General features: G+C 35.6%; 1 protein-coding gene across 5 annotated transcripts in view; it reads left to right on the top strand.

Annotated features, from left to right (window-relative positions):
- Window positions 1-23,216, top strand: part of Sls (sallimus) — a 75,437-nt gene that overhangs the window by 14,671 nt on the left and 37,550 nt on the right. For 4 of the 5 annotated variants that reach the window (XM_070306079.1, XM_070306250.1, XM_070305906.1 and 1 more), the window contains exons 28-42: window positions 95-2,796; window positions 2,948-3,950; window positions 4,072-4,470; window positions 4,594-5,113; window positions 5,379-5,550; window positions 5,658-5,844; window positions 7,564-7,903; window positions 8,002-8,722; window positions 8,828-9,166; window positions 9,253-9,409; window positions 9,510-9,676; window positions 9,779-9,908; window positions 15,175-21,204; window positions 21,795-22,567; window positions 22,700-23,159. In XM_070306079.1, coding sequence (XP_070162180.1) covers window positions 95-2,796; window positions 2,948-3,950; window positions 4,072-4,470; window positions 4,594-5,113; window positions 5,379-5,550; window positions 5,658-5,844; window positions 7,564-7,903; window positions 8,002-8,722; window positions 8,828-9,166; window positions 9,253-9,409; window positions 9,510-9,676; window positions 9,779-9,908; window positions 15,175-21,204; window positions 21,795-22,567; window positions 22,700-23,159 — 14,100 coding nt within the window. The remainder of the gene's footprint in view (window positions 1-94; window positions 2,797-2,947; window positions 3,951-4,071; window positions 4,471-4,593; window positions 5,114-5,378; window positions 5,551-5,657; window positions 5,845-7,563; window positions 7,904-8,001; window positions 8,723-8,827; window positions 9,167-9,252; window positions 9,410-9,509; window positions 9,677-9,778; window positions 9,909-15,174; window positions 21,205-21,794; window positions 22,568-22,699; window positions 23,160-23,216) is intronic. The other variant, XM_070306165.1, reaches the window with a different exon arrangement.

Here is a 23,216-nt window from a genome sequence, read left to right as displayed (position 1 = left end):
AAAATACGATTTTATAATAAATTATCATTAATGTACAAGTATTGTAATGTTACAAGTATTTGATTTAATAAAATTGTTGGGCTTTGTTATTCAGGTTCACGGTTTCACGTAAATCACGACTTTGGATACGTAACGCTAGACATTTTGAAAGTTATCCCTGAAGATTCCGGCGTCTATACCTGCAAAGCGATTAACAATGCAGGTGAGGCGGTTTCATCGATTTCATTGAAAGTGAAAGCGCGTTCGGCTATCGCTTCTGAGAGCATACAAGCAGATGCATGGCAAAAGATTCAATTGAAAGAAGCAGAGATGAATAAAGTACCAGAAATGTTTATTGACACGACACCACAACAAGCACCAGTTTTCACCAAGCATCTCGAGAGCTTCGATAAATTGGTAGAGGGTCAACGTGTTTATTTAGAGGCTCAGGTAGAACCGCGAGCGGATCCAAACTTGAGAGTAGAATGGTTTAAAAATGGTATGCCTCTACAGACTGGAACTAGACTTCGTAGTACGTTTGATTTCGGTTTGGTAACGTTGTCGATCAACGGCTTGAGATCCGATGACTCCGCAATTTATACTTGCAAAGCGAGTAATCTCTTGGGAGAGGCTGTGTCAACTTGTAGCTTAAAAATCGCCGATCGTTACTGGTTATTGGGAGATACTTTGCATCCGGACGCTTTGCCGAAAATCGATGCCTTGGAGCAACCTCAGATAATTTCTACCGAACAACCGGAACCTATTTACGAAGAACCCGTCTTTATCACTCATCTGAACAATGTGGAGTGCATCGAAGGTGATAACGCTCACTTTGAATGCAATGTAGAGCCATCAAAAGATCCAACTATGAAGATTGAATGGTTCCTGAACAGTAAACCTTTACCGACCGGTGCAAGATTTAAGAGTACCTACGACTTCGGCTACGTGGCTCTGGATTTGACTCACGCTTACGAAGAAGATTCTGGCATAATTACTGTAAAAGCTACAAATTCGAAGGGAAGCGCGCAGACATCAGGCACTTTGAAATGCACCAGCCAACAAAACATTTATCTGCAAACGCAACATCCACAAGGGGAAGCCGGACTTGAAAAAGTGAAAGAAGCAGAAGATGCTTATCTGTCAAAATACAAGAGACCAGAAGAAGGTCCTGAACACGAATATCCTAAACCAATCTGGACGGTGCCACTTAAGCCTGAGTTTAAACTGGGAGAATCCGAACCGTTACATTTGGAAGGACAAGTCGAACCAAAAGATGATCCCAATTTAAAGATTGATTGGTATTTTAACGGGAAACCTTTAGAACATGGTTCGCGCTTCAAAATAACTAGTGATTTTGGATTTGTTACTTTGGATTTAACGGATGTTTATGAGCGCGATTCCGGTATTTACACCTGCAAGGCTTATAATAAAGCGGGCGAAGCCTTTACATCGACGACGATTTATTGCTCCACGAAAGAAAATATCATTGAAAAGTCGCAACATCCTAAAGGTAAAGAGGGTCTCGAGGCGATCCAAGATTTGGAAGAATCCTTGAAACGACAAGAAGGAATTCCACCAGGAGAGGAAGAGGGTCAACCACCGATGTTTACGTCGCAATTTGAGAATTTAACTAATTTGTCGGAGAGAGAGATCGCTCACTTTGAAGCGTCTCTCATCCCTACTGGTGATCAAACCATGATAGTCGAATGGTTTTACAATGGCAAAGCTTTAGAAGCCAGTCATCGTACGAGAACTGTTTACGCTTTCGGTATGGTTGTTCTTGAGGTTCTCGGCACTAAAATAGAAGATTCGGGTACTTATACCTGTAAAGCCACCAACAAATGGGGTAAAGCAGAGATCAGCGTACAGCTTGAATGCATTGACAAGTCTAAAGGACAGAAGCCTAAATTCACAACGCATATACAGTCTTTGGAGGGTCTAAAAGATGGTCAATCGGCTCACTTCGAATGTACTCTCATCCCAGTGGGAGATCCTCACATGAAAGTTGAATGGTTCCATAATGGGAAACCATTACGGCATTCTTCGCGTTTCAAGATGGTTTCCGATTTCGGCTTTGTAGTTATGGATATCGCCGGAGTGATGTCTCACGACACTGGTGAATACGTTTGTAAAGCTAGCAACAAGTATGGTGAGGATTATACAAAAGCTATAATCAAGTGCTTCGGCAAGAGCGGAGTTTATTTGGATTCTCTGCAGCCAGACTCGCTCGCTAGAATACGGGAACTCGAAAGTTACACTGGAGAACAAGCAATCACTCCTACGACTCCCGTCGCCGAACCGCCGAAATTCATTACGCAAATCGCTGATATTACGAAACTGGTAGAGGGACAGTCTGCACACTTCGAAGCCAGACTGACCCCGATAAACGATCCCGATTTAAAAGTCGAGTGGTATTATAATGACAAGAAACTTCCTCACGGCCATCGATACCGTACCTTCCACGATTTTGGTATTGTTATCTTGGACATACTTTATTGTTACGAAGAGAATTCCGGAGTCTACGAATGCAGAGCCGTCAACAAGTACGGCGAAGATTCTACGAGAGCATCGCTCAAATGCTTCTCCAAGGCTAATCTTATTTTAGAGTCACAACTTCCAAAAGGCATGGAAGGCGGTCTAGAGAAAATTCAAAATCTCGAAGATTCAATGATACGTACGAGAGACGAAAAGACTGTAGAAGAACGTGGCAAAGCTCCAATGTTCACTGTACCTTTAAGTAATATCGATGGTCTACGCGAGGGAGAGAGCGCGCATTTCGAGGCACGATTAATACCTATAGACGACCCAAAATTAAAGGCAAGTTTTAAAATTATTTTAATTCTGGTCTATATATTATAGCTGTGTATATATTTATTTTACATTATATGATATGTTATATTACATTGTTATATTATTATATTATATTATATGTTATATTTATTATATTATATTGCTTTTATATGCACAGGTCGAATGGTTCTGGAACGGTAAAGCATTGCGAACGGGATCTCGTTTCCGCACTTTTTGCGATTTTGGTTTCGTTATTTTGGAAATTTCTCCCATTTATCCTGAGGATTCGGGTGAATATAGTTGTAGAGCGACGAATGATTACGGTGAGGCAGTGACAACGTGCACTATGAAGTGTACGGGGAAACGTAGTATTATTTTGGAGTCGCAATTACCCAAAGGAATGGAAAATACGATTGATAAGATCGCCGAATTAGAAGGCCTTGGAACCGTTCCGGGTCAAGCCAGTCCTGAAGATGACACCGGAAGACCACCCGAATTTATTACGACTCCTTCTGATCTGACTTTGGCTGAAAACTCTCTTGCTCACTTTGAATGTCGATTGCAGCCAATTAATGATTCTAGCATGAGAGTCGAATGGTTTCACAATGGCAAGCCTCTTCTCGCTGGCAGTAGAATCAAGACAATTCACGACTTTGGTTTTGTTATTTTGGAAGTTGCAAACTGCTATCAACGTGACTCCGGCCTATACACCTGCAAAGCCACCAATCGCCACGGCGAAGCTACGGTATCATGCAAACTTCAAGTCCGCGGACGTCAAGGTATTATCTTAGAACCACAGTTACCGACCAATTTCAAAACCGGTACGGAAAGCATTCAGAAATTGGAGGAGTCTTTGTACAAGAGGGATGAGATCCCAGCGGAGGAAGAAACACCGAATCCACCGAGATTCACCGTCGAACTTAAAGACATCGAAGTTGAAGAAGCCGGACCGAGCCATTTCGATTGCAGAGTCGAGCCTGTGAGTGATTCTACTATGCGCATCGACTGGTTCCACAACGGCCGGCCCTTTGCAACTGGCTCTCGAGTTCATCAGATTAATGATTTCGGATTTATATCACTGGATATGTCGTATACATACGCGCGAGACAGCGGCGAGTATGTCTGCAGAGCCACTAATAAATGGGGCTCCGCTACTACCAAGGCCACCATCACTTGCAAATGTAAGTTACGCGGTTGAACCAGATCTCTAAAATATTTCTAAATTAATATATTTTTATATTTAAAAAAAACTTGCTTTATATTATGATAATACATAATAAAAATAATCTTTTTCTTTTGCAGCCAAGAAAACGATAGATTTCGACTCTCAATTGCCAACGGGAATGAGCGGAGAGAAGCTGAAGGAATTGGAACGAGGTCCAGTATCTCAAGCTCCCGCGGAAGAAGCGCCACGACAACCGCCGCATTTCATCACGCAGATTCAATCAGCAACCGTCGATGAAGGTGAACCGGTCAGATTCGAATGTCGTGTAGAGCCCAAGGACGATCCTAATTTACGCATCGAGTGGTATAGAAATAGTAAATTGATACCCGCTGGACACAGATACAGAACGGTATACGATATGGGATTCGTATCGATGGATATCTTGTACGTCTATCCCGAAGATTCCGGTGAATACGTTTGCAAGGCCATCAATGACCTCGGAGAAGATGCTACTCGAGCTGCTATATCCTGCAAAAGTATGTTTTTAGTTTTTGTACATTTTCTATTTTAGCTAGATTAACTATATTATAATGTACTTAAATTAACTATATTAACTATATTAACTATATTATAATGTATATTAAATTTCTGTTTTACAGAATTACCAAGCATTATTCTGCAAAATCAAGTGCCCAAGGGTATGAAGAAATCCGAGGCCTTGATGCAAATGGAAGCGACAATTAAAAAATATACGTCGGAAATTCACTTAACCGAGGACGATCTATATGACGCGGACAAAAAACAGCCGCCTCGCTTTGTCACGCAGATTCAAGATCAGACCGATCTCGTTGAAATGAATAGCACTAAGTTTGAATGCCAATTAGCACCCGTGGGTGATCCAAATATGAAGGTTGAATGGTTCTTCAATGGAAAACCATTACCTCATAAAAATCGATTTACGCCTATCTACGATTTTGGCTATGTAGCGATGAACTTTGGTTGGGTCTATCCAGAAGACAGTGGCGAATATTTATGCAGAGCTACAAATCTTTATGGAATGGACGAGACCAGAGCTATAATCAGAACTGCAGGAAAACCTGGAATTATCTATGAGTCTCAGCTTCCAAAAGGCATGAAAAGTATCGAGAAGATCAGAGAAATGGAAGCAGCATGGCAAATGTAAGATTTTATTTTGCGCATTGTTCATATATATATATAAAACAATTTCTTTTAATAATAACGAGAAAAAAATGCACACACAGTAAGATACGTAGTATTTATTTCTATACATAATATATCTTGAATTATTGAATTACGTATTCAAGAAAAATAGGATGAGTCGTTTTCCGAATCCAAAGAGATTTATTTGCCCGTATTTGATTTGAAGATTGCAACGGCAACGTGAAACGAATATTATTTAAGAAATTATTTGCGCTTTTTGCAGTGTACCTGAAGAGGAAGGTGAAGAAGAGAAAGTACGCTCGGCGCCTGTTTTTGTGAGTAAACCAGAAGCGGTAACCATTGAAGAAGGCGATTGGTCCAGATTCTGCTGTCGGGTCACTGGATATCCAAGGCCTCGAGTTATGTGGATCATCAATGGCCATACAGTAGTTAATGTGAGTTCAGAAATATCATTTCTGAAATTAAATGATAATATCGACATTTCCCCAAGAAATACGCTTATAATGTTATTATATCGAATTTGTCTTTTTTTCTTCTTCAGGGTTCTCGCTATAAACTAACATACGACGGTATGTATCATCTCGATATCCCGAAGACCAGACAATACGATCACGGCAAGGTGGAAGTGATTGCAAGAAGCTCCGTTGGCGAAGCACGTACAGAAACGACTTTAACGGTTAAGCAGCGAAGTGACGACTATCGTGGTGTATTGAAAAATTCTCCAAGACGTAAGTTTACATTCCGACTATCATACACACATTCGGCCATGAATTCTTCGTGTCACAATGGAATAAAATCTTACAGGGTACTAGTATACATAGTATATAATATAGTTGCATTCAAAGCATTAAGTATATGAAATATAAATTTATGGCGAATGCCAAATTTAATTAATTAATAACTTTTACATTACGGAAAAAAGCTGCATCACGAAGAATTCACGCGCAGAATAACAACAATATTGAACGGATTACAACGGTACAAAAAAAGATTACACGTAAAAATGAACAAAGCGGTTGTAAATCTCCAATGACGATTCGCAAGATGCGAGCATGGATTGGAAAGTATCGAACAACCAAAACACAGTACATATAATATATATCGATACGACACATGCATTCCATTCGAATACAAAAAAAAACACTCTAAATCTAAACCATTGAAACATAATCCCTCCCCTCCCCGTTTTCCACTTGGCCATCCAAAGCTATTGAAAATCATCCTGAGTTCATCAGCTTCTTCTGCTTCTCCTTCTTCTTCATCGTGATTGGGAATATCGACGAATATATTAGAGCGAAATGGTCTTAAATCAAAGGTATCGTATACTTGATTTTTCACATCGACATTCAGGTATGGAAAAATAATCGTCGGAAGAACATTCGTATTGTTTTATATTTTATTAATGTTTTTTTTGTTTTATAAATGTGATATTGTTGCGTTAGAGAAAACGGGTCTATTGCTCATATAATATTGTAAGATTATTAAACTATTTTATCTATTTCTTTTATTTATTATATGTGAACTTACATATATTCGTTATATTATTAATCTATTTAAGATATTTATTTAATACTTGCTTATTCATGCTGCATAGATCGTATCGCTTTCTTGTTGTTAAAGTAATTTGCATAAAATATTATCTGTAGAAAGCAAACATTGAGCAGATTTCCCTATTTCTCAATATTGCGCAATCAATATAATTTAATCCTATAATCATCTTGATTTAATCTCTATTTAATTTGTTTTTTTTTCTCTGTTTTGAGGTATGCATTTTCTCATCGCGTTTCGTTTACCATCCTTTAATGTCTCGCACGAAAAGTAGAGAGACCGATTGTATATATTAAAACTAATTCATTGAAGCAAAATTCTACGAGTTATGCGAATTCAATTAATTAGACAAAATAACTGTGCAGCAGTTTTTTGCCCCTTTAAATCTGAAACAAGGCCTTCTCATAGCACGAAGGAAAGCACGTTCGTAAAAAGAAAAAAAAAGAATTTCATCCAACAATGTTTTTGATGATATGATCGCAGCAAAATAATTTCAGATATATGTTAAACACTTGAATTTTCCAAATCCAGCTCGATCCCTATTATTTAGGTGTCGTCGATATGTGTTGCATCGTCATTTACGTACTGTGTCTTAAATATCGTGGGATTTTCAGTTAGATTTTTTGTTCTTTGGTTAAGAAAAGTGCAAAGTTTTACTTTACAATAGAATATTTTAATTTTTCAATAAATCATAATAAATGATCTGTCACATCTTTCAGCAAAGATGTATGCACAAACGCTAATATACTTGCACATATACTTCACCGAAGGGCATTGTATTGTATTTGTCAAGATCAATCAATCGATGTATCCGCTCGAAGCACGCGCGTCTCGTTTATATCGAGTACGAGACACACACATACACACAAGGACACAAATATAACATATTATTTCTTTAGCCTGGTACGATTATGGGCTAACACAGTACCAAACCGAGCGACAGAACACAGAATTGGAGCGCGTGTTCGATGAACGTCACCAAAGCGTTTCCCAAGGCATCGAAATTGCCACCGAGCATCTTGGTCTTAAAGTCATTAAAGAGCCCGAGACTGAATGGCAGAAATCTGTCAAGAGCAAAAAGAACGAGGACTATTATAATAAGCTGATGAGCCTTGAAGAGGAACAAGTGCTTAAAGAAACTAGATTAAGGGAGACTTCGCATCAGTTTGCTATTCCTGGCGAAAAAGTCGTTGCACATTCTCTAGCAAAGGGAATGGCTCAGAAATATGAAGAGAATTTGTAAGTATTGTAATAAATATTTGATAAGAAAAATGTGTTATCAACACACGTTTTTTTGGCGATGATGGTGATGCTAATCATTGATTTCTCATAACTAGGGAGGAACAACCTCAGCAACCCGTGGAAACACCTCCAAAATATGTAAAGAAACCATTCGTTACCGAAGTAGATATAGATACGGAACGCGTTAAAGTTGCTGGAAAATATCCTCCGGGTCCGTCCGAATCCACAATTCATGGTCGCGAAGTTCACGTAGCTAAACAAAAACAGACGCAAAAGGAAGTCAAGGGTGACTTGGAAATAACGAGAAAGATCACAGCAACGGAGACTACAGAAGTAGAACACAAGACGAAGACGCAGGAACGTGTAGTTCAAGGGCAAGTGAAACCTGCCAAACCGCCTGTCTTCACGAAAAAAATTCAACCGTGCAGAGCATTTGAGCAAGAACAGGCGAAATTTGAGGTGGAATTTGACGGCGATCCATTGCCGACCATCAAATGGTATCGCGAAGATTTTCCCATACAAAACTCGGCCGATCTCCAAATTTACACCTTCAGCACCAAATCGGTATTAATTATCAGACAAGTTTTTATGGAAGACTCCGGCGTCTTTTCCGTCATTGCTGAGAATAGAGGAGGGAAAGCCAAGTGCAGCGCCAATTTGGTCGTGGAGGAACATAGAAGGCAACCTGGACGAGGTGGCGCGGTGCCACCCAGTTTCTTATCCACGATTCAATCTACTTCTGTAGCCACTGGACAACTTGCCAGGTTCGATGCCAAAATTACTGGCACCAAACCTCTGGACGTTTACTGGCTCAAGGTAAGAGATGCGAAATATATGATTACTGCAATTTTAATGCATGTGCAATTGTAACGCATGCAGAAAGTTAAACTTGAATTTATATTTGAATTTTCTTTATTATAGAATGGCAAGAAGATAACGGCAGATATCCGTTACAAAACTTTAGAAGAGGATAACACATATACACTTCTAATCTTAGAGACGATACCGGAAGACACTAGCAAATATGAATGCGTTGCAATTAACAATGCCGGAGAAGCGCGTTGCGAAGCAGAATGTACCGTTCGCGGACCTCAATCGTCGACAAAAGTTGCAAAACCCACGACGCCGACGGTGGAAAAAGCGCCAACTGTTTTGGATCCATTAAGAGATCAAACTATCAAAGAAGGAACGTCCGTTGCCTTCGCTTGCAGAATTACAGGAAAGCCTGTTCCGACTGTGCAATGGAAGAAAGCCGATAAGGTATCTAGAGCGCTATAATAATAATTATAACATCACAAATTTCTTTAATAAAAAATTTAACTCGAATGCTTATCGCGTTTGCGTAGGTGATCAAACCGTCAAAGTACTTCCAAATGCAGAAGGAAGGCGACTTATGTACTCTGAGAATTTCCGAAGCGTTTCCCGAAGACGAAGGTGTTTACAAATGCATTGCTAAAAATCCTGCTGGTGATGTAACGACATCCGCCAATCTCAGAGTTCTCGGTAAGAAAAAAGAAAAAAATCAAGTTTATTTTTATAAAGTTTCTTTTTATTTCAACCTATTAAATCATAAAGAAATAATTGTTATATTATTTTTGACTAGCGCCCGATACGGCTGACGTTCTGCCAAAATTGACGCCTCTTAAGGACCAGATAGTCATTGAGGGACAGCCTGCTCAATTTAAGACTCAAGTGACCCCAACAAAACCTAAACCGACGATTCAATGGTATCGAGAAGGTGCCTTGATCCCACAATCGCCAGACTTCCAGGTAAGATAAATCCCGCTCTGTTATTTTTTTATGAAGTATCGAGAAAAATTTCGTTGGAGCTTTTATAATATTCAAGGAAATATGGCATATCACATTTTTCAGATGATTCACGAAGGCAACAATGCAGTGCTACTTATAGCAACCACGTACGAGGAGGATACTGGCACTTTCACCTGCCGTGCTACAACTTCAGCCGGTACCGTAGAAACGTCCGCCAAACTCATCGTCAAAAGTAAGAACTGAATCAAAAATACAGATTCGATTGCTAACATGATACGCGATTGGATTTATATTATAAATACATCTCCAACAACTGCCGGAGACGAATACTATACTCGAGACAGTAGCATGACAAATTAATAACATTAGTAACTTAATTTGGGATACTAATATTGTTTTAAATCTTGAAAGAGATGAGAATTTATTAACTTAATTATCCTATTGTACGCATCGATTAAATTTCAATTATCAGTAGCTCTTTGTCTTTCGATATTCGCAAATGTATGTATATACAATGTACGATTTCAGAATGGTTGATTAATTTTCAATAACGAAATAAATGTAAAAAGATCGTAAAGTAGAATGATGTATAAAGTTGATCACATTGGAAATTTAAAAATTTTTCTAATTATTTAATCATTACTAATGTACATCAATTGCCGTCTAACGTATTCTCTATCATTGCGACTCTTGACATCTTTACATCGTCTCAAGTACGGCCGTCTCCGCGCAGCGCGATTTGCTGCCTAAATATCCACTCGTATTTTATTTTTGTGCTTTGTTGTTGCCTCTTTTAAAAAACGTAACCTGTCGATATATCGCCCTAGATTTCCTCACTTCGATCACATCCTCTAATCAACAGTGTCACGCGCGTCCGGGGAGTTTGTACTAACTCGTCATGTTTTTAAAAATAGTTGAGCGAGTGAAACGAAGAGTAATTAATTAACAGATTTGAGAGGTTGTATTGCAAAATATCATGATTCTCGGTGAAAAATACCATGATACGTATCATCCAAGTGTATACGAAAGTCGCAAAGGTGGTGCTGAAATTGAAGTGCTGTAAAAGCAATATATTATATAACGAAACTGTTTGTAAATGTGATGGGTCAGGACAAGCGCAGATTGCTTGAAATCAGCTTAAGGCAGATGCCGAGAGAGCGAAACGTCTTACCCAGTGTTCCGTGTTCTCGATATTTTAGCTTTTATCTCAAGACAATAATGTGAATTCACCTTATAACGAGTACTATCAATTCTCTGTAAATAGATAATATAGTAATATGGAATCCTGCGCGACATTAGTCAATATGATGAGATAAAAATGAGAAAGGATCAGTAGTGGTGCGACTGAGTTGAATACGTAACTCGTTTATTCATTCACTGTAGTCTTGATATCTATTACAAAAAGTACATCATAAAATAGAAAAAAAAATATATATATATATGATTATGTATGGTGAATATTTATAATTGTAGTGGGCATATATATATATATATATATATATATATATATATATATATATATATATATATGCTCACTACAATTATAAATATTCATTTATTAAAGAAATCACACAACACATACATACATGAATAGAGATACTTGATATCTAACAATTTACTAATCAAATATTTATTATTGTACAATGAAAATCGCAATAAAACCGAATGTTGTAAGTACGTCCAAGTCTCGTTTGTTGCCGTTTCGACGACCGTTGCCTAATGATTATAATATGTCATCGTAAATGACGATTTTATCGCGACCATCTTATTTAAGAGAATCTTTGTGGCAATTGAAGATTCAGGTCAGGATCAATATGTCGTAAAATATGTGTAAAAACTGCATAATTATTAATGTAATATATCTATAAAGTTCGCACTATGCGATAAATTATACGAGATCGTTACACTAGATATTCTTTTCGTGGTGAAATAAAACTATATCTGTATACCGTTGGATCCTTGTAACGGAGAACGTGCTTCCGTTGAATTCTCTGAAGTGTATCATACGCGAGGGGGAAAAAACTTAGCAAAATGTTTATAAAAAAAGAAAGCTGTTATAATATAGAAATGAAGATTTTTTTGTTTATTTCTCTTTGATCAAAAAACTATCGCGGAAGCACATAACCGATTTGACTTGCGTTTACATAATAGATGTTTTTATAAATAACAAGTTCGCAGATATATACACGTATATTTATGTTAACCGTTTCTGTCAGGCGGCACACGTTCCGAGCGGAAAAGCAGATGCAGTGTCGTGTGCACACTCGGCTAGGCCCTTTTCTTAAGCTATTTTTGAACACGTGATGTGTATTACATTACCTAGCTATATTTGGCCGCCGGCTTGGAACTCCGCGAAGATTCATCGACCACGACGAATCGTGGGTTGTTCTCGCTTATAAACGCTTTAAAGAATTGTTTAAATCTGATTTATAATCCGCATTGGTCTACCATTTTTATATTTTAAACGCTTTTACTTTTCATTATTACTTTATTAAAATTAATAGTTTGTAAGTTTATTATACGATTTTTTATATTTCAAAATACGTTGCATAATATACATGGATAAGATCTTTAAAGAGTATTTAAGCGTGTTACATATATCGCTAAGAATATCTGCTATTCATCAGAAATTTATGTGGATTATAAAATCTATATGAACATCAACAATTTTGAATATTGGTTCCCAGCCGTCGGAAATTTCACACATCAAATTGAACGAATACATTTTCAAAGAATACATGCATCAATCTTCTTTCTCAGTTATTTCTAAATATTTAACTGGTGAAAAGAAGAATTCTCAAGAATTAAATTCAGTTCTTTGCGTTGTAAACGCGAATCATTATGAGTAAAAAAATACGAGTAGCTTTGGGCGTCCTTGAAGATAGAACGCTAGTACACTTTTCAAGAGGACAAATGGGCACGCTGATTCATCAAGGAGATATTCTTTTCCGTGATCCAGCTCTCTGTCTTTGATCCCAGACTTCCAGACTACCACTTTCGTTCGACGCTTCGTCAGCACGGTGATTTCGAAGGAAGAAGTTGGTCGAGGTAGTTAACTATTTTGGCTCCGTCCCGAGCCAGCTGCCAATGATTCAGTCATGCCAAAAATAATACGGGGAAGAGCGTGTCAGCGCACTCTGCAAAATGAGAGAAAATTATTTTTGGTAAACCAGCAACTCAGGAGTTCACAAGATATACGATTACGTTTTAATCGTCCATTGCAATTGGAAACTTTGCGATATCTAATTATGGTGTGATCGTATTCAGTACAACCGTTAAGAAATATTTCACGAAAAGAATGTGAATCAATAATTTGCTAAACTTTTCAAGCGCTCTTGTCTAATTTTATTTGATTTATATTACTCGAGATAATTGTCACACGAACCAAGAGTTAAATTTGAACTAAGATTATTTACTATTTGCTTGAAGAATAAATTTTTACCATTGCTTTGCATTCTTTCTCGATTTTTTGAATTAAAATTAAAAATAAAATTTGTATTTACTTTTAAAAATGTAATATAATTTCATTGATTGACAGTATGATATTGCGTGACGTTTTAATATGATGCTGCATTACATTTACTAATTAAAAATTATCTTTTTTATATAAATTTATTTGTCGTGATAAGGAATAAAAAACGAATACATGTTTATATAGGTTTATCTCTCGCTATCTTTATTTTTAATTCTGTACATCATCATACTGAAAATACAATTTTTCGTAAATCATCGAATAAACTGTACGTCATCGTATAGAAAGTAGTATGTCACTATCCCTATATTTAAACGCATAAACACAATCTTTTGAACTTCAAATATTCAATTGTAGAGACTAGTCTCCTATCTTTCTCATGACTTAGATATTTAATAATTTCTCGCATCATTACATCAATAATTAGATAATATACAATCGCACTTTATACACAAATCTAAAATAGAGAATAGCTAAAGAATTTTATATTGATAAGGAAGCGCTTTGTTTCTTGGAAATGAAAATAAAATCTGATGTTAGAACAGATGATTAAAATAGATGATTGTTAGAACAATACAAAAATACAAAAAGAAAAAAATAGACGATACTTATAGATAGGTATATATATATATACATAAATTGTTAAATAATTGACTACTCAAAATGAAGACATAGACACGGATATTTCAAATGCACCACCTTTACGATGTTGCGATAAAATGAATTCGAATGTGTCCAATTCGAATGCGGCTGCACTTCGGTCGAGAACGTGGAAGAAAACTCGCTATAAAATAACTAGTGCAAGGAATGTATCTTCTTGACTGAAGACAGCAAAATCTGTCTGAGATGTCACATTTCTTCCATTTAAATGTCACTTTTAAATTTCCTTTCATATGTCACTGTTTCACTGAATGATACAATCACTACAATATCACCTAGAAGAAGTACGATCATGGTTTTCCTTCGTTCCTTCGTCTTCGACTTCCAACAGATTACTATTACGGCTAGATGTAGCACGAAGTAGGGGCATGCGTCTTGTACGTCAAGAATCCCCACCGAGTTACTCTCGCAGAAGACTATTACTTGAGGGAAACTCACTTCGCGAATACTACAAATAAACGTCATATGACTTATAGGCGACCACATTTAATATAATCCATCTTCGCGATATCATGTCTTTATGTCTTGTTAAAATTAATAATGTCACAGTTATTATTGCACATTATTGTCATCATGTGGCATTTTATTGTCTTTCTGAGGAAAAATTCCTACGCAATCACGCAAGTCGCAGATACCAAATTTTTATTTAGTTCATTTACAAATTATGCAAAAGATCGATGAATCCACGCGTCTTGCATTTTTAATATATATTTTTTAATATCTATATCTTGCGTATAGCTATAATTAACGTGTGTTTGACTGATCCGTCATTTCATTGTTGTCAACATCAATCCTATTATATAGTATATCCTGTAAATATATATAAATATTTTAATTTTTTAATTTTTGTCTATTAATGAATGTTAAATATAAGCACTTCAATAATTAATTATTGTATTAATTACTATAATAAACTAATACAAAAAAATACATATATTTTTATTGCTGTAATATATTCAAGTAAAGACAGATGTTAAATTAAATATAATATTTTACAAATTATTATTAATAACTTGAATAATTCGTTCTTCCAAGGTCGACAGATATCTGGCAAATTGCCTGATTTCTACCCAGGAAAGTTAATTCAGCCAAAATCTATTCTCCTTTATTTTGCAATTATGAAATAGATTTTCAAATGATGTTACAAATGTACAATTAAACACGAAGTATAATTAATTCTACGACATTAATGTTAATAATACGTTGCAAATTTATAAAAATGTTTTTCATAAGTGTAATATGCATGTATCGCAGATTCGGCATAATATCAATAAAGCTTCTGCTTAGCTCAACATGCGTGATGTGATGTGAAACAAACAATCAAAAATATTTAAAGTTATTTAAAGCAACTTTTCATAACTTACAGAAAAAAAAGAAGCCTCTTACACGGTTTCCGCAGAAACGGGTGCCAGTATAGAAATAGATGCAAAACTTCAGCAAGATTTGAAAGAAAATATCATTTTAAAATCTTTAGTTCTTGACGAGAATGGTTTACCGCTTGAAGTACCGCTTCAATCAGGTGATGAATCGCTACCCTGGAGAAAAGAGCGCGTTCAACATCGACCTCGAATTAGTGACTCACTTCCATGGAGGAAAACAAGATCAAGAGATTCCTCTTTAGACAAGCTTCGATCTTTCGAAAGTCAAATAAAACCATGGACTGAGGAAGAAGTGACTTTGAAAAAAACTCCCAAAATTATTAAAGATGTAAGTAAAGAAAAACTGGAAGAGGTTGAATTGAAGCCGACAAAGATTGAGAAGAAAAAAATTCATAGATCCGATCTTGAAACGATACAACTAAAATCTGTGCCTAAAGATGTAACAAATATTGTAGCAACCGAAAAAAAAGTTATACGTAGCGATGATACTACGATTGAACTTTACAAAGAGGAAGCAAACGCTATTCTGCTAAAAACATCGCATCGTTTAGATGAAATTGTATCGAGAAAAGAGAAAAGCGAAGAAGCAAAACCATGGACAGAGGAACAAATTGCCTTAAAGAAAACGAAATCAAAGACAAAAGAAATTTCAGAAATAGATATTATAGAAAAGACGGATTATATCGAACAGGAAAACAGTTCTTTACTTAAAATTTCAAAGGCTGAGGAAACGTGGAAAACCAAAAAGGAAAAGTTTATCGAAGAAAAACCAGAGCAACTCAAACCTTGGACGGAGGAGAAAATTGCTCTGAAAAAAGCAAAATTAGAAAGAAAAGAGATACCTAAGAAAACGCTTGAAACCATTACACTCAAACCTTCACAAACAACAAAAAAAGACATTGTAAAGCCAATCTTAGAAAAAGATCTTAAGCCGATTTCAAAAAAAGAACCTGAAATAATTTCAATAGAAAAAATTACACCCTTCGATGTTTCTATAGTCAAAGAAGCAAGAAGGGCGAGTAAAAACGTGACAGATATAGATAAGACAGATAAAATAAAACCATGGACAGAAGAGAAAATTACTTTAAAGAAATCTAAAGTTCTCCAAAAAGAAATAGAAAAAGAGCTGGTAGAAACGGTGGAATTAAAACCATCTAAACTTACTAAATTGACATATAGAAAACCGAGTTTAGAGAAAACAGATTTAAAACCTGTCACAAAAGAAAAGCCAAGTATTACAGAAACCGTTAAAAGAGCTGACTACATTGAACAGGAAGATACTACATTACTTCAGGTTTCAACTGAGTACGACATTGCCAAACTAAAACCAACAAAACCGCATTTAAGCGAAAAACCAATACAAGAAGAAAAAGATGACATCAAAGCTATGGGAATATATGCTGAAGAAGAAGATACAATTTTACTTACATCGGAACGTACAATGTCGGAAACTACAATTAGCACTGATAAAAAAATGAAGAGACAAGAAGAAACATTACAAGAAAAGCCACAATCAAAACCATGGACAGAAGAAAAAGTAATTTTGAAGAAAACAAAACCAGAGCAAAAAGAAATACGCAAAGAAACTTTTAAGGAAATATCATTAAAACCAGTATTAAGAATCGACAAAGAAATAACACCGAAGAAAGAAGAAATAACAGAGAAAGTAGATTTAAAACGTGTTAAAATAAAAACTACGGATTTGATGGATATCAAAGAGCAACAAGAAAAAATACCATATCATGAAGAAGAAGATAAAATTATTATTAAAACGGATAAAGATAACGAGTCAATTAAGGAAAGTAAGAAAAAAATTGCGGAAATACACCGTGTACCATACACGGAAGAGCAAGATATCACGATGCTTGCCATCGAGAGAACCGACGAAACAATCGATAAATCTATGAAGGAAGAAGTACCGGTACCATGGATTAGAGGGAAAAAAGCAAAAGAAAAAAAAGAAACTAAAGAAATAAAATCAATTCAAATAACTAAACCTGAAATAGGTTCGGAAGAAGATAAATCTATAGAGATTTCAGAAGCTCCATGGCGTCGTAAATCAAAGCCTTGGGCGATTCAAAAGAAAATTTCGGAAGAATCAATAAAGGATGATACTAAAGAAATATCTGAAATAATTTGGCAAAAACCTAAAAAAGATAAAACGATAAAAGTCGTTAAAGAAGAACCACAGGTTAAAGACTTTACATCCGTTGTATTAAAACCGGCAAAACGGTATGAACAACCTAAAGAACAGAAATTAACGGAAGAAATTGTACTAAGACCAGTAAAACGAATATCCAAAGAGGAAGAAGTACCAGAAACAATCACTCTTAAACCGGTTATAAAAGAAAAAGTAGAAACAAAAGCTTTATCTAAAGAAATCGAAGAAATCATTAACGGAGATGTACCTACTGAAAAGGTAGATTTACCGTGGAGACGTGGAGAGAAACCAACGCAAATTGAGAAGAAATCAGAAGATGTACAATTACTGGAGAAACCTAAAGAATCGAAACCTGAGGAAGTTGTATTAAAACCTGTTAAAAAGCTTTCTAAAGAGGTAGAAACAAAGGAATCAATTATCTTAAAACCAATAGAAAAAGAAAAAGTTGAAGAAAAACCGGAAGAAGTTCGACTGAAACCAGTAAAAAGGATAGAGAAACCCGAAGAACTAAAACCTGAAGAAGTTGTATTAAAATCTGTTAAAAAACTTCCTAAAGAGGAAGAAACAAAGGAATCAATTGTTTTAAAACCAGTGAAAAAAGAGAAAATAGAGGAGAAACCGGAAGAAATTCGATTGAAACCAGTGAAAAGAATAGAGAAACCCGAAGAACCAAAACCTGAGGAAGTTGTGTTAAAACCTGTCAAAAAGCTTCCTAAAGAAGAAGAAACAAAGGAATCAATTATCTTAAAGCCAATAGAAAAAGAAAAAGTCGAAGAAAAGCCGGAAGAAGTTCGATTGAAACCAATAAAAAGGATAGAAAAACCCGAAGAACCAAAACCTGAGGAAATCGTCTTGAAATCTGTTAAGAAGTTTCCTAAAGAGGAAAAAACAAAGGAATCAATTGTTTTAAAACCAGTGAAAAAAGAGAAAATAGAGGAGAAACCGGAAGAAATTCGATTGAAACCAGTGAAAAGAATAGAGAAACCCGAAGAACCAAAACCTGAGGAAGTTGTGTTAAAACCTGTCAAAAAGCTTCCTAAAGAAGAAGAAACAAAGGAATCAATTATCTTAAAGCCAATAGAAAAAGAAAAAGTCGAAGAAAAACCAGAAGAAGTTCGACTGAAACCAGTAAAAAGGATAGAGAAACTCGAAGAAACAAAACCTGAGGAAATCGTTTTGAAATCTGTCAAGAAGTTTTCTAAAGAGGAAAAAACAAAGGAATCAAATGTTTTAAAACCAGTGGATAAAGAAAAAGTCGAGGACAAACCAGAAGAAGTTCGATTAAAACCAATAAAAAGGATAGAGAAACCCGAAGAACCAAAACCTGAAGAAGTTGTATTAAAACCTATTAAAAAACTTCCTAAAGAAGAAGAAATAAAAGAATCAATTGTTTTAAAACCAGTGGAAAAAGAAAAAGTCGAAGAAAAACCGGAAGAAGTTCGATTGAAACCAGTGAAAAGAATAGAGAAATCCGAAGAACCAAAACCTGAAAAAATTGTATTAAAACCTGTTAAAAAGCTTCCTAAAGAGGAAGAAACCAAAGAATCAATTGTTTTAAAACCAGTGGAAACAGAAAAAGTCGATGAAAAACCGGAAGAAGTTCGATTGAAACCAGTGAAAAGAATAGAGAAATCCGAAGAACCAAAACCTGAAAAAATTGTATTAAAACCTGTTAAAAAGCTTCCTAAAGAGGAAGAAACAAAAGAATCAATTATCTTAAAGCCAATAGAAAAAGAAAAAGTGGAAGAAAAACCCGAAGAGGTTCGATTGAAACCAATAAAAAGGATAGAGAAACCCGAAGAACCGAAACCTGAGGAAGTTATGCTAAAACCTGTTAAAAAGTTTCCTAAAGAGAAAGAAATAAAGGAATCAATTGTTTTAAAACCAGTGAAAAAAGAAAATGTGGAAGAAAAACCCGAAGAGGTTCGATTGAAGCCAGTGAAAAGGATAGAAAAACCCGAAGAATCGAAACCTGAAGAAGTTGTATTAAAACCTGTTAAAAAACTTCCTAAAGAAGAAGAAATAAAAGAATCAATTGTTTTAAAACCAGTGGAAAAAGAAAAAGTCGAAGAAAAACCGGAAGAAGTTCGATTGAAACCAGTGAAAAGAATAGAGAAATCCGAAGAACCAAAACCTGAAAAAATTGTATTAAAACCTGTTAAAAAGCTTCCTAAAGAGGAAGAAACAAAAGAATCAATTGTTTTAAAACCAGTGGAAACAGAAAAAGTCGATGAAAAACCGGAAGAAGTTCGATTGAAACCAGTGAAAAGAATAGAGAAATCCGAAGAAACAAAACCTGAAAAAATTGTATTAAAACCTGTTAAAAAGCTTCCTAAAGAGGAAGAAACAAAAGAATCAATTATCTTAAAGCCAATAGAAAAAGAAAAAGTGGAAGAAAAATCCGAAGAGGTTCGATTGAAACCAATAAAAAGGATAGAGAAACCCGAAGAACCGAAACCTGAGGAAGTTATACTAAAACCTGTTAAAAAGTTTCCTAAAGAGGAAGAAATAAAGGAATCAATTGTTTTAAAACCAGTGGAAAAAGAAAATGTGGAAGAAAAACCCGAAGAGGTTCGATTGAAGCCAGTGAAAAGGATAGAGAAACCCGAAGAATCGAAACCTGAGGAAGTCGTTTTGAAACCTGCTAAGAAGCTTCCTAAAGAGAAAGAAACAAAGGAACAAGTTCTTCTAAAACCAGTTGAAAAAAGGGAATCCGAAGAGATAAAGTTAAAATCCGTACCTGAAATAGTATCAGAGAAGATGATTGATCAATTTCTTGAAGACAAACCAAAAGAGGTAACTGCGGCTCCTTGGCGGCGTAGTAAACGAACGAAAAAAGTCGTTGATTTCAAAGAAGAAGTTACAATAGTGCCAATTGATCAAGAAGAATCGGTTACAGAGATTTCTGAAGAAAGAGAAACAACAATAATTACAGAAGATACTAAAAAACAAATTAAAAAGAAAATGGAGTCTGTGCCATCTTGTGAAGAAGATAAAATAATCGAAGATGTAATTGCAACAAGCGAAATTTCATGGAGAAAAAAGAAACAAGAACAAAAAGTGACAGACTCAAAACCAGAAATTAAACAATTGGAAGAACATATATTAGTTCCAGTTAAAGACGAAAAATTATCTGAGGAAATTGAAGGCAATGCGATTCAATTAAAGCCGGTTCCCAATAGGAACGTAAAGAAAGAAGAAGCAGTAGAAGAAATTAAATTAAAACAAATGAGTAAAGAAGAGATAACAGAAGACGAGCCTCAGGAAGAGAAAATTATTGAATTAAAGCCTATAACATTGGAGGAACAAGTAGCAAAAATGTCGAAGGAAAAAGATAAAGCTATTATTAAAATTATTAAAACAAAATCTAAAAAAAAGGAAAAAGTGCCCGAAGAAATTGTTCCTATTATTGATGAAAAGAAAGAAGAAATTAGTACTACAACTGAAGAAATCAAAGAAATTGTTGAAGATATTAAGTTACAAATCAAGACAGATATCACAAAAATAGAAGACCGCAAGAGAAAACGTAAACCACGTACTCAAGTCGACATATCTATTATGGATAAGGACAAAACTATTGCTCCACGATTTATTCAAAAGTTACAGCCTGTTATCGCTGAGCTAGAGAAACCTGCCAAATTTACATGTACTGTCATAGGAAATCCCTTCCCCGAAATTTCATGGTATAAAAATCAGCAAGAACTTCATGCGAGTGAAAAGTATACAATGACTATATTCGAAACAACAGCAACTTTAGAAATTATAAAAGTTGAAGAAGAAGATGCTGGAATGTATTCTTGCAGAGCGTCTAATCCGGCTGGAGTTGCAACATCCACTGTCAATCTTGTGATATTCGGTAGTAATATTATCAAACATAAAGTGTGTCTTAATATATTGATATGAATTTACAAATTTAATTTATTTTCCGATGTCTTTGATATTTTCCTACTAAATCTCTATTAATAAAAACATCATAGAGTAATATTTATAATTTTTTCGTATAATTTGCAACTGCCACAAGTAAAATGCATATTTTACCATATATATGTATATATATGTATATATATATATATATATATATATATATATATATATATATATATATATATATATAATAGTAGGTCTTTATCATATTCGCAAATATATTTAATTCTTCAAGTTAATACAATGTGTGTATGGATTGTCCTCCATAAATATAAATAAATTAACAGTAATTTGCAAAATGGAAACGCGTATGTGTTTAATGCATTGCTTAATGCATTGATTATATCATTTTTTATTTTCTAGCAATTACATGATGTAATGGAAATAATAAGAATCAACTGTGTGCTTCCTATTTTTTCCCTTTTTATTGAAGTATATTTTTTTTCCTTTTTAAATAACTTGCATTTGGATATTTATATTTTTTTTTTACATTTATGTATAACGTGATATTTGTCTTTTCAGAAAAAGAAGAGGAAGGCGTAGCGCCGCATTTCTCGACACCGATCAAACCGCTAATGATCAAAGAGCATACACCTGCTTTATTAGAATGTGTTGTCACCGGCATACCAGTACCGGAAGTGAAATGGTATCGCGATGAGAAAGAAATAAAACCAGACGAAAGAACCGAGATTACTTTTAACCCAACAACTGGGGAAGCTAAGCTGAAAATTTTAGAACCAACACTTCAAGATGAAACAATATATCGCGTTCGTGCTGTGAATAAATACGGTTGCGGTGAATGCAGAGCTAATTTGGTGATCAGTAATATTGTTAAAGTAAGCAAACCTATTGTTCTCAGAGCACCACAAATTACACGACCTTTACCAGCTCTTGTAGCAGAGCGTGGCAAGCCTTTGAAGCTTTCAGCTGATTTTGAGAGTACACCGAAACCGGAAGTCAAATGGTTCCGCAATGGTATTGAAATTACTCCAACTGACAGGTGCAAGATAAATATTTACGAGAGTACAGCCGAATTAATTGTATCTGATGTGACGAAAAAAGATAGCGGCAAATATGAGATTAGAGTCCAGAATGAAGCCGGCGAATCGAGAAGTTCGAGTTCTATCAATGTCAAGGATCGCGAAGACACTACAAGTGAGGTGAAAGCACCGATGTTTGTAAAGCCGGTCCAACCTCAACTCGTTGCAGAAGGAGAGGTTATTATTATGGAAACACGAGTAGAATCATATCCGACAGCATCCTTCCAATGGTTCCACGAAAACAAACCTCTTGAGGTACTTTTTTTAAGTTGTTCTCTTATTATGTTTATTTAAAATAACTCTCTCTTGTATATGTATATATATATAGAGAAACACATTATCCGGATTCTCATAAAATTAATAGAGAATATAATTTTTTCGTTGCAGTCGACGCCGCAGGTGAGAATCGTCACTCAAGAGAATCGATCAATCCTAATGGTGAAACAAGTCACACCGGAACTTGCTGGTAGCTACACCTGTCGTGCTGAGAATGTTGGTGGCTCAGTCACTTGTACAGCCAGCGTTAACATGACAGAAACAATATGGGAAGAAGCAATTGAATTAATTTCGCCGACATTTGTTAAGAGATTCTCACCTGTAAGAGTTATGGATGGCGAAAGTGTTAATTTAACTTGCGTTGTTGAAGGGAGGCCGATACCCAGAGTAGAATGGTACCATAATGATAAACCAATTAAAGAAGGCAAAGAAATTACGATTGTCCAGGATATGGAGGGTGTCTGCAGCCTAGCCATTACCGAAGTATTCCCAGAGGATGCTGGAGAATATACGTGTCGTGCTGTAAATTCTGTTGGCGAGGCTGTCTGCATATCATCGCTTATCGTTGAAGGTATATTATTCATCGTAAATAACCATAATTTACAAGCGGCCATCTGTCTTACTGTCT

The sequence above is a fragment of the Polyergus mexicanus genome, unplaced genomic scaffold, assembly GCF_030449975.1.
Source record: "Polyergus mexicanus isolate NDT 795.1 unplaced genomic scaffold, iyPolMexi1.0 SCAF_1, whole genome shotgun sequence".
Taxonomy (NCBI): domain Eukaryota; kingdom Metazoa; phylum Arthropoda; class Insecta; order Hymenoptera; family Formicidae; genus Polyergus; species Polyergus mexicanus.
Note: the sequence above shows the minus strand (reverse complement) of the source record. Positions and strands in the feature narration are given on the sequence as shown.